General features: G+C 34.9%; 1 protein-coding gene across 1 annotated transcript in view; it reads right to left on the reverse strand.

Moving 5' to 3' along the window:
• The window catches only part of TRDN (triadin), a 223,354-nt gene that overhangs the window by 107,779 nt on the left and 102,684 nt on the right, over positions 1-12,891 (reverse strand). The window contains 2 exon segments of the mRNA XM_064707176.1: positions 1,328-1,390; positions 2,227-2,289. Of these exon segments, the coding sequence (XP_064563246.1) occupies positions 1,328-1,390; positions 2,227-2,289 (126 nt within the window).

Consider the following 12,891-nt stretch of genomic DNA (forward strand, 5'->3'; position numbering starts at 1 on the left):
TTATACATTAAAATATGCAACTTAACTAGTAAAAGAATATTCTCTTTCATCCCTATCCCTTCCCCAGTGTGTACAACTCCCTACTATAAAAGACATATTTAAATATGGGGCTACCAAGATAGTTGTCCCAGGTAATCTGTGCATTTTTATGTTTTCCCAAACATAAATTACTTATTTCTTCCCATCCATAATCGCTTGAATAAGAAAACTTATGCAGTTCACATATGATTCAGTGGGAAAGAAACCAGTTGCTTATTGAAATTTGCATATGTAAATCACAATATTAGTAAACAATGGGATATAGATACTTTTAACTTTTGATAACATTCAACAGATTTAAATAGTTAGAAAACAGAATGCAAGGTTTGCCTTGAGGACATAGTAAATATAGCCCTGAATATTTACATCCTACTTTGAACCTTTCTCAGTGGCTTTAGGCATCGCATTAATCTACAGAAAGGTTAATCTGAGTACTTGAGGGCTTGTAGAATGTTACATGGAAAGTGACAGATAAAGCATCAATTGGAATCAGTGTTTCTAGGTATTCAGATGGTGACCAACCACTGAACATTTTGTTTCTCCTTGATTTTAATGAGACAGTTTTGCAGGCTGTGCCATTTACTGAGACACTTTTGCATTTCTACATTAAATATTCTTGCAGATTTACTGAAATAATGGGGAAGAAAAATACAGCATTTTTAATATAGACAAGACCCAAAGTGCTAATTTCTAATCTTATTGAAATATTTATATTTCTATGCATCAAACAATCAATTAGGTTTAGGATATTCACTAATTTAAACTTTTAAAAAATTCTTTTCTGGGCATGAGTAAAAATTCAGAAAATAACCACCTATTTTTATATAGTAATATTTCCATTTATGACTTAAAAAAATCTGTATTTTTAAAATAATTCATGGAAAAATATATAGTCTCCATTCAGTCTTTGCCATGTAGCTTTTGAAATTAGTTATACTCTTGATAAATTTAGTGTATTAGTGAAAGCAGTGTTTGTAATTGATTTGTAAATGCATTTATATTTACAAATTATATTTGTAAAAGTCTCAAGATCATAGAATAGGAAATTGCATGTATCATATATACAGATATCTATAACAATATAGTATAATATAATATAATATACACACTGTAATATTTGTCTGTCTGTCTATTTGTCTGTCTGTCTATCTATCTCTCTCTCTCTCCACTTGGATTCTTGAATGATAATGAGCTACATACACCCTTATCTCAAATCCTTAAAACTTGAAAGTGATTACACTAAATAGTGAGATATCATTGGAGAGAAAGTCAGAGTTCAATTTCTTACCTGCTTTTTTAATTTCAGGGACAGATGTCTTCTCATGAGCTTTCTCCTTTTTTCCTGTTTTTTCTAAGATTTAATTAAAGAGAGTAATTTGATGTGCTAGAACTCTGAATCATACACTCAAATATGCAGTCAACCAAGTCCTGGTGGGCACATACTGAAAAAAATATGACTTATTTGAGAGTTCAGATTATTCCCTTATAGCACTCGCACCCAACTAGCCACAGAGCAATCACCTGAGAATGAAAATTAATCAGTATGCATCAACTATGGATGATTTGGACCCTTAATAATTCATCAAAAGTTAGGCAAAAAATCATCAGTGCATGAATGTGGCAGCTTCTAGCTAAAGATCCAGTAGCAATGAGATTATTAAAAAATAATGAATTACTTAAATGTTTTGCATGAAGCAACACCTTAGTGGACTTTAGATTCTTTCTGAGAATGTATGATCGGAATATTATTTAGATGGATATCATAACTTTGCAGTTTGGTCACTGTAAGTCTCAATTGTGATTGTATAAAATAAGCAGATCTACCACCCTTCAGAAACTGATGTACAATCAATTGAGTGATATCTTCCCTGAATTTTGTATACTGTAGTATAACTATGTCCTGTTAAATACGGACTCCATTAAAATGTTTAAAAACCCTATTGATGGCCACCAAACAGGACATTTCATTTGTCAGAAAATAAGTTTAGGTAATATTGGATGCTGAACATATTGGGCACATTAGACATTAGATACAGAAGTGGAAACATGCAAATAATGACTGAGCAACTAAGAGAAGTACAATGCAGCCTGTAGGATAGGATTAACCTAACAGAAAACAATGGGAAATGAGCCAGAAGTGTGAGTAAAAGCTGAATGAGGCCAGTAAGAAATGTTTCCAAACCATACCTTTCACCTCAGTTTCAGTCATAGTCTTCTTTTCATCACTCTTTTTCTTCTCCTCTTTTCTCTCTAAAAATAGAAATTGAAGTTCACCTGGCTACTTTTACACAGAAACACACAAACAACCATGTATATATGCATGTATGTATAAATGTATTTGGGATGGGGCATGCACTAACTGCCATATGTTCAAGATTTGACAAGTTGGTCACTTACTGTCAGCAGCTCAGAAATACAGCTTAATACCCAGAGAGTGTATGTGGTGCTAAGGATAAAACTGAACAAATATGCACACCAGATTATTACTTAAACATTAATTCAAGAAGCTATGCCCATTAACCTGGTGTAACTAAGAGTTTTTTGTGGTGACTCAAGAGCCATTCACTTGCTGTGCTTCTTTTGTAAGACCTGACTGAAACGACAGCAAAACTTGCACATGGTACTTGGGAGCAAGGGTAGAATGCCATGAAAAGCCTGCATATACAATATACCTTTATTACACTTTTTTTACTAATTGAATCTTTGAAACTGTCATTACAGGACTTCTCTTATTCATGGAGAATTGTTGTTAAAGCACCATCTACAAAACAACATGACATTATTTCAGAAGAACCTACCTCAATTTTGGCAGTTATTAGGGCAATTATAGAAAAAAGGAGAATTTTTTTTAAACAAGCCTAAACAATTTAATTACTTATTTCATGAATGTTTTGAATTATAAAGTTGAGAGTTTGGTAAAGGATATGAGAAAGTTATAATTCTTATTTTTCCTTTGGGAAATGAATCCCCTTTTTGATGGGAAAGAATTTAAGAGTATAAGAATAGCTAATCTCAGTGCTTTTTTAATTGTCCATCCATGAAAAGACGAATTTGTTACCTTCAGTTTGTGCTGCATGCTTCAGGTATTGATACCCAAATATAGTTAGTAAAACTATATTTTTCTTTTTGTGATCTTTTACTATTACAAATGTGAATAAGAAACCAAGATTTATTATCTTACAAAAGACAGAACCGTAAGACTTTAGGCAAGAGACTTTTCTTTAATTGAAACTATTTAAGGAATAGGAATATTTTCAAATCCAAGAAACAAATATATTCCTGTCCCTTGCAGAAAACTAACATGAAGATAAAGGGAGAAAAGCAAACCAAACCAAAACAAAAAGCAACTTACTTTTCACTTCTCTAGGTACCACAACAGACTTTTCTTCTGCAGGGAAAAAATACACACAGGAGAAAGAAATTAAAAATTGTAGAACATTTTATCTAAACTAAAAGATATCTGTGTGTTTGAATTTTGAAAAATTGAAAAATTGCTGTGTTTATAAAGTACCTGAATTCCACAGTGTTTCTATGATGATTTCATGAATAAAGTTATTTTGCCTATTGTGGAGGCAATGCATTTGTCAATATTCAGGGTCTCCTCAAATGATACTTCTGCTGATTTTCTGACGATTGCTTTTAACATCAAGCATAATATAGATGTTTGCCACTTCTTTCTTGTTTTAAACAGATTTGTTCAATGCCTTTCTCTCGCTATTGTTTCAGAAAATTCTCACATACATTCTGCAGAATGTTTCCCTAAGTTTTATGCGCTTAATTCTTCCTCCTGAAAATCTGAGCACTACATTACACTTGAAGCTACAAATTCCTCTGTGTTCTGAGGTTTCTTAGGTATGTGTAGAGCATCAGAGTAGTGATCATCCTACAATAACTTATTTGGAACTTCATATTCTTGCATGCTTTAATATTCTTGTTATTGCCTATCTCTCCCTCTCTCCCTGACACACTTCTCCAGAGACTTGTGCTAGGGATTGTGCCTCTCTGGTTGAAATGGAAGTCTCTTCACCTTCAGATTTCACAAAAGCTCTTCCACAGCTCCACTTTCCTGTGCCACCTATGACTCTTCAGGGGGTTATTTCCACATGTAATGTGGATCTCCTCTAATTTCTAAAATGTGGTTTAATTACTTGCATAGTCTGCCTGAATTAATCAAACTGTTAAACATACTAAGTGTGTGTCATTTACTGGCAGAGAAGAGATTACTCCTGTCTTCCTTCCATGAGGCTTTATCAATAGTAATTAGATGTTGAAGTGCTGCTTGGACTTCTGTAATGTCCATTTTTTTTCTGAGTGCCTCAGTTCTGGCAAGTTAGATTGATTTTTTTGGTTTCTCAAATTTCTGGTGCTAGGTGATGCATGACAATAACTTGTAAGCCCAAGGTCCTTACAACAAGATTCTCTTTAATCCAAGACCATTTCTGCCTTTGAACTCGCAACATTTTGCATGCCTCTGGGGCCCAGAAAAAACCACATAAAATCTGCCTTAATTTGCACAGCAAGTTTCGGAGCCATATACATCTTGAAAACCACAAGCTGAGGCATTGAGCTTTGAGATGTGAAACTTTGTACAGAAGATATACAAGAAGTGGCAGGAATGTCTACTGCAAATAAACCAAGCCAAGATTATGACATCCATGGCTGCAGAATCTTCATCGCCAAATCATTCTACCAATGATTAAACCCACTGACATAATTTTCTTCCATCAAGCTCTCAAGTTGTATTATTCAGCGTCCAGGCAACTTTGAGAGGTCTATATTTGTTATGAAGTTTCTGGGGGATGATTACATGGCAATATTAAAGGACTGGGCCCCCTATTTTGCCTAATGCAAGATAAGCACTCTTGCTCAAGTCTGAGGAAAACAGTCACTGAGCTTCCATTCACATCTCAGCTGCATCTAGCCCCACTGGTGCCCCTCACAGCTGCCACTGAGAGAAATTTCTGTAAATAAGAGACATGGTAAATGGATATTATGGAAAGAGCAATTTCTGACTTAAGGAAGTAATCCCATTTCTTGAATAAATATATTTTCTTCCAATTTGAACAGCTCACATTTAGAATGTTGTATATTAAGTGTATATTTAACACCAGCAAAACTTGTAATTTCTGAAGCAGTAAATGTAGTGGGCTCTATGCAGACATGTACACAGCTAAATTAAGATGAAGAGCAAATAATTAAATAGGAATTTAGGCTGGTCTTTTGTGCTGTAAAATATGAGCCCCATCTGTTAATTGAAAGCATTTACTTTTTTAGCACAGAACAGTTACAGAAGTACAAAGGGCCAACTGCATAAAGAGGGATCCTCATATGCACGAATTAGGGGTTACACAAGGAAACACAATGTGCTTTGGAGGATTTGGCATTCACCACAATATGAAATTCAAGTGCAATTAACAATTGAAAAACTCTATTGTTATTGCTACTGTTCCTTAGTTAACAGGATTTTTTCACCAGTAACATTAGTCCTGAGCCACACTTCATGGACAGTGTAGAACATACGAGTACAAAAAGATCTCACTTTCAAAAGCCTACAATGCATTTACAAGAATGAAATAAGGATATATGCATCTGGAAGAGTACTTGACACAATCAGCCAGCAAGGCCAGCAATGGACTTTTCATTTAGTCAAGTTTTTTTCTGTAGACTCTATGCAGAAGCTGAGCTTTATGTAGCATAAGAAGGAGTCCAGTGAACTTGAGTATTGTGTATTAAAGCAGTGATGTACTACTGAATGAGACATTCAGGTAAAAACTTATTCCTGGGTGAAAAATAAAAAGAAGCAGCATAGAATAATTTTCTTGCAAAGTGACTGGATTGAACAGAACAGACCTTGCAGCAAAGTAACCTCTGAGATGGAATTATTTATTTTTAATAAGGGATGAAGGACCAAGGCCAGTAGAAATCCAAGTAAGTTTCAACAAAGACCAAGAAAGGGGTGTTTCAATCTGAATTTTCTCCACCCATCTTGACAGTACCTTGTCTTTGTGTTATTCTCATAGGAGAACAGCTAATTCTTGGACAGTGGTGGGAAGGGAGATAACAGAAGCACGCTAAGAACGTGGCACTTGAAATCAGGCTTGGTAAAACCAGTGTGCTACTCTGCCAGCACTGAGTGGAATCTAAATTTAGAGATGCACATGAGTTACGGGACATAGTGCCACAGGAATGCTGCACAGGAGCTGGAAGAAGAAGGTGCACTTAGAGCTTCTTTACCATGCTGCTCCAGATGGTCCATGTTCTTATGGAAAGTCTCATTCTGGAAGGAACTGTCAGCTCATCCCAACGTGTCAGAGAAACTGAGGTAAGCAGGGAAGCAAAATTTAGCCACAGATTCCTTCTGCTGGAGAGGCATGCATATAGCAAATACTAGTGGGACTGAATGCCAGAAGTTTGGAGATGTTGGGGTTCACATTAGCTTTCTAAAGTTCAGATCCTTATATGAGGCTTATGTGCATTTATCTAAAACCCTCTTGTGAGGAAACCTCAGGAGGAAAGCTCCTGTGAGAGACTTGGGATATTTATTGCCTGACTGTGAAATGCTACAACAGCTTTTCTTGCCTACAGATTCCAGTCCTGGCAGAGCTCATGATCAGCAGAGACACATGTATACTCACTGACATACAAAACAGAACAAAACAAACATTAATTCATCTTTTCCTGAGAAACCGTAATTCAGACTGAACACAGTGACTTCATTCAGGATAAGACTACGTTTCATTTTTGTCCAAGCAGCTCTGTACACCTTAAGCTGTCATTGGCATAATTTTAAAGGACCATTCAAGCAAAACACAAGCTGCCTTTTATTTTTTTTTTCCTTATTAATTTTGAAGGGATTAAAGTTCTTCTTTGTTTTACTTGGTGACTGCAATCCTTTCTCTGCTGGACTCAAAAAAAGTTTTGTTGTTGATTTCAGTGTGAGTTGGATACCCTTTTAAATATTAGAATGACTCATTACATTTCAGTTTTAGATGATATTTCTTTTCTTTTCCCTTGGCCTGTTGCTTAGGGTAGAGACTAACAATGACTGGTCAGTTGCACTTTTGGCTCTAAACAATTTAACACCCATTCACAAAATAGGATCCCCTAAGAGTTACAAAGCTTTTGGAGAAATGAATAAACAATGAAAGGAGGTATTTCTGTTTAGTTTATGATGTCATGGAAACTCATACCTTTAAGATTAAATCTAAATTTCAACCAAAAATTGACCTTAGTTGTCTCTTTGAAAAAAAAAAATCTCTTTCTGAGGTAAGAGAATCCTTGTTGGTCTGGTTACTTTCTCCATGAGAAATAATTCTGTCTTGATTCAGCCAAACTACTGAAAGGCCAAGAAAGATCAAGAAACCTATAGTATTATTCCAAAGTTCCTAAAGTTCTTACAATTGCTTCTGATCACACGCAAAAACAAAGAAGTGCTCGCACACATGCACAAATGTGCTCTCTCTAATTTACAGGTGGGTGTTTAGGCCAAAATGAAGTGCATTTATTTGCAGAGCTCTGTTTAAATTACTCTACATTTTATTTTTTTTTTTTCTGTAGAGTAAGGAAATAGAATTTCTTTTCATATTGGGCAAGTGAAAGACTCTTGGGGCACACAGATCACTGGAGATATAGCACACCCTGAAGGCCTAGACAATCTCTCCAGCTCGACTCTGCTTGCTTTGAAACTGCTTCACTGTTTTCAAATCCCAGTCTGAAACACTGTTTGGCAGCTGTGAAGATTGCTTGTGGAGATAATTTTGAGGTCTGCAGAATCTATGCAATAGAAATATCATACTTGAAATTCCTAATGCTTTCATGTGACCTACATAAATGTTTCTTATTTCTTCCTGTAGTGATTACAGACTTCTTTTTCATGGCTCTGTTGCATTAAGCACCAGAACTCTTTGTTAACAGCATGGCCTATATGTTGCCCTCACTAAACAGCACAGTGTGGAGCAGAGGAATAAAACCACAAGAGAGATGATGCCAGTGTAGGCATGGCAAGTCAAAAAAGATGACAGAACAACTTCTATAACAAGATCAGCAAAAGAAACTCTACTAGACAATGGTCAATGGTAAATATGATGCAAATATGATTATGATGATGACTTAAATTCCCAGAGGAGCACTGCTGTTTTATGGTACAACCATTACTAGTGAGAGCCAAACCAACAAATCTAAGGTAGTTTGGCTAGTCTTCTCCCTCCCTGTGACTGAAATTCCTGCTGGACCACAGGAATCAATGTCAGGCTCAATTCTGTTACCAGAGCTGGGAAGAGTTTTGCTGATGCTCTTTATGCAGTGTGCTTTTGGGCAAGGGTGTCTGAGCCTTAAAAATGGGATGATGAGGTTATGCAGGACTTTTGTAAGAGTTTCATGTTTCTTTCCAAAGAAACATCAGAGTTCTTCCTGATTAACTTAATTCCAGTAAGTGTTTTCCATTTGCAGGTGCAACATACGCAAAAGACAATGGTTTTCTTATTACATTTAAAAAGCACTATGAAAAGTTAAATAAATCGTTCAAGGTATTTGTTTGTGTTTTATTGGGTAAACTTTGGGGAATATTTATTTTCAAATGCATACTCTAACATTTTAAATTGTATTATTATAAAGGTTGAAAAAATTAATAATATGTCTAATCAAAATATACATATCTTTATGCACATTTTTTCTTACACTACTATGCTTTTTTTTCAGTCTGTTTAACTTTTTGTATTTTATGATAGAATATAAGAAGTGCAGAAGAGCCTCATGTCATTAGGGAAAATGTCAAGGACTTTCTGAAACAGTGAAGATTTAGGGGTTTTTTCATCATTGCTAAATCATTAGAATTTACTACTTAAATGTCTAACTTAAATCATTAAATAGTTCCCTTTGCAACGCTGTTCATATTATTTCAAAGGTTTTATTGTCTTCAGTAGCGACTCATGGAGATATAAGGCCAAAATTTATCAAAAAAACCTTTTTATGCTGTAAATACAGCAATGCATTAAAGCTAAATAAACTGTTCATCTATTTACCTAGATTAAACCTAACCCATTGTATTACAAGATTTCTCATATAAACATTTTTCTTTTTTCCTGTTTATATTCTCCCTTGGATTAAAATTTATCAAAAAAATGGATTTTCATCCACAACTCCTGTCAGTATTATTAAGAATATTCTAAATAGGAAGAAAATTTTCAGAATTATGTCTTTTTTTAAGGGTTCTGTTGTGTCTTGAATCACGATCTCTCATTGAATGATTTTTTTTAAGGTAATTGATTCTATAGTATAAAAGGAAAACAGAGTTTTTTATAGAACAATCCATGCACAGAAGAGAAGGCAAAAATTGACAGAGTGTACAGAAGCAGATTGATTTGCAGAAGATTTATACACTCCTGTACATCAAGGGAGCTTTGTCAAAACTTGTATTGACTTCAGTAATTTAGATATTCTTGGTTATTATATTCATGAACACAGATACAGACTAGAAATTCTTCTTAAGACAGTCTGATAGTGTACATTCTATATAGCAACAAAGATGCAGTTGCCAATTTAGCCTCCACAGGGGTTTTGGGCGAAGTTAAACACATTTCAAAGCAACTCACTTTACTGCATTCTGCTAAATTTGTAATTAGAGGATTCAATGACCTAGAGAAAATAATCTTTTTCCTCATAGATCCTCTGAAGATGTTATGGATTTTTTTTTCCTCCTCACTTAATATCACAGATACCATCAAGATGACAAGGAATGGCCAGTATACTTCAGTCAAGGAAGGGAGATATTTCAGAACTTGTCATAATTCATTAACGGATCAGAATGGTTATGTTGATGACTCTTCCGTGATAAATGCTCTCCCACTCAAAGATACAGGAACAGACTTTTAGGAAAATACAACTTGGAAAACCATACTCAGATACAATGCTATTGAAATGTTTTTTATCATCCAATGCTCTTCGAAGTGGTAGAAAGCACAGGTCTGCTTGAGATCATGTACCACATGCATTAAGATTCTTTCCACCAGGAGAAGGATTTTGATACAGGCTTCTCACAAAGCTGCTGTGATCTTGAGAGAAGGCAAAGACATGATATTCTGCAACAATTAACATGAAGATTCACCAGTAACTAGCTAAGACTCTGATCTTAGTTTTTACACTTGTCTAACTGCAGAGTCTTCCTGAGCGATTACCCTGCCATGTCAGAGAGGGAAACATGGGAGGACTATCAGAAAGGAAGGTCCTTTTCATGTGAATGTGGAAATGGAGGAAGGAAAAGCTGTGTGAGCTGAGAAAAAATTCAAGACCTAAAAGAGAAAATCTCAGAGAAGCAGTATACACTGCAGAGAAGTTTTAGGTTGTCAGTGAATAACAAAATAAAAGAAATCTAGAGTTAAAAGGGGTGTGGAAGACTACCAGCAAGGAAGAAGGAGGATATTAACGTCCAAATTCAGACAGCCATGGAGAACTGATCTGTTCAAATTACTGGTGACACCAGTGTCCTGACATGGCAGCATCAGTGTCAGCTGAGAACACTGCTTCCAAGTACTTGTGAAAGCTCCATAAAAAGATAAGATAAAGAATTTAAAATTAGTTCTGTAGTTCTTAGTTTACCAAACAAGGTTTCCAAGCTTGAAATACAAGTAGATGTTATATATCAATGCCTTTATCTTCACAAATTCCTTTATCTTCTTTCTCTTGTTGACTGTTACAGGATCCTATCATTTGTTTTATTATTCTCTGCTGCTCGTGATGTGAAAATTCAAAATCTTCATTGAAGTTTTATGGTAAGATCTTTGAAAAAGCCAATCAACCATGAAATAAGAAATGATTTTTTTCTTTCTGACCAGATTAAGACAAAGCATTTTGCTTTTTGACCAGGAGATATCTGAAAATTTCAACTCACACACTTCAATGCCATTTATATCTTTTTACACTAGAATCTAGTGTAAAAATTGAGATAATCTTAAATAATTACCCCCTTTCCAAAAGATTTACTGTGGAGCTGAAGGAAGAGAAAAAGGCAATGACAATGGGAGGAAGTGTGAGATTTAATATATAATAATGATATGCTGTTTTTCTAAGGCCTCAAGAATTCAGCAGAACATAATTTCTACAGGACATTGGATACTATCCAGGAAAAGCATTCCATTTGAAGGTATCAAATAATCTAAAAAATTTAGACATATGTGGCACATACACATCACTATTTCTACTTTATCAGAAAACAAGAATGGTCCAAGATTACCTAAGGCAGCAGTGGTGAAATGGAATGATACTAAAAACATGTCACTCTAGAAAAAGAGTAAGATCCTTTCAGCCTTCACCAGCTCCATAATTACATATACAATGTCTGAATATCACTGAGTTGGAAAGCCTAGGGTGTAAGTTCATTGGTTTCATAAATTTTTTGTGTGACAAACTTTCTGTTACTTCCTACAGTTTTACCTTTTTTCAGAGCTGGTTTCTTCTGTCAAAGGCTAAACCAGGCTTTGATGTTATATAAAGTATATTTTTCAATTAAAAAACACTTCTGTCTGTTCTCTATTCTAACAACTTATGATACTACTTCCAACTATATTTATAAGAAGACTCTTTTGTTTCAATCTGTCCCTTCTACTGATAAATGATATTTAGTGATATACCAGTCATAAAAGCATATAAGCACTAAGAAGTCACATGCACATGTCTCTTCAGCTATTTTAAAGATTTAAATTTCCCTGCCTACTCCTCTTTTTTCCCTTCTGACATTTTGCCAAATATTCTCATAAATTACTTTTTTTTTCCCTCTAGGGCTGAAATAAAGCTTCAGGGTTTAGGGCTCCTCAAGGCACTGTGGCATATTTTCTCATATATGGAAAACAGCATAACAGCTTTTCATGATAACATTTTACAAGTAATTTTGCCTTCTTCATGTCTTCTAAATCTCATGCATGAAAAGTATGTATCCTAGTGACTGGCCTTGAGCCTTAAAGGGAATTTAGTTATATGGTTCTGAGCAGATAATCTCCCCCAAATTTGTTTGCCAAATGGGTGTCTAATTTACAGTGCCAATTACCTGAATTGCATGCATAAATGAGCTAATGAAAAACAAAAATGTGTAACTGCTCATAAATAGTCATTTCTATGTGCAATTGCAGTAATTGCATTCTCCTCATGATTTTGAAAATCAAGAATCTAATGTTAATTTGATGTTAGTTCATCTTGTGTAACAGTTATATTTAAAGATTAGGTTTATCATTCAGCAAATGTGTCAGCCTTGCTCTATTATGTCTTTTTCCATGATGGTTAATTGACAGATAACAGAGTTTAACATTGCAGGGACTTCTTTCTGCTGATAAGCAGGGTTCAGACATTTTCCTAAAGTAAGCAAGAGTGCAAATCTATTTCTATACTGTCTCAAAATAACCATAGTTTTATACTCCTTTAAACAGCATGTTTAAAAAGAAATAATCATTTGAGATAATGATATTTTTGGGGAAAGACATAATAAGTCACATAACTATTTTTATCCAAATGTTCTGATTCACAATAATCACGTTACAGAAATATCTGATTAATGTAACACTTTGTTTCAGTCAGGGTCCTGGCAAAACCTAAGTCTCATTTTCTGTTTTCAAATGCAGGAAATCTTGTAGCTCTTGTTACTTACTCTGCTGCCACCCCATCGGTTCCTCTCTTAGACTGCGATTGCTTTCTGGGTAACATAGAGCTAAGACCTCTATGAGAGAAATTAGCAAGTTCCATGGCTTGACTGAAGCACTCAAGTATCAGATGAAAACTGCTACATAATTACAGTAACAAACTCAGCTGTTTTGTACTATTAAATTGTATGGTATAAAGACCAAGTACATATACTGCAGTTGTAGTTCT

The sequence above is a fragment of the Zonotrichia leucophrys genome, chromosome 3, assembly GCF_028769735.1.
Source record: "Zonotrichia leucophrys gambelii isolate GWCS_2022_RI chromosome 3, RI_Zleu_2.0, whole genome shotgun sequence".
NCBI classification, from domain to species: domain Eukaryota; kingdom Metazoa; phylum Chordata; class Aves; order Passeriformes; family Passerellidae; genus Zonotrichia; species Zonotrichia leucophrys.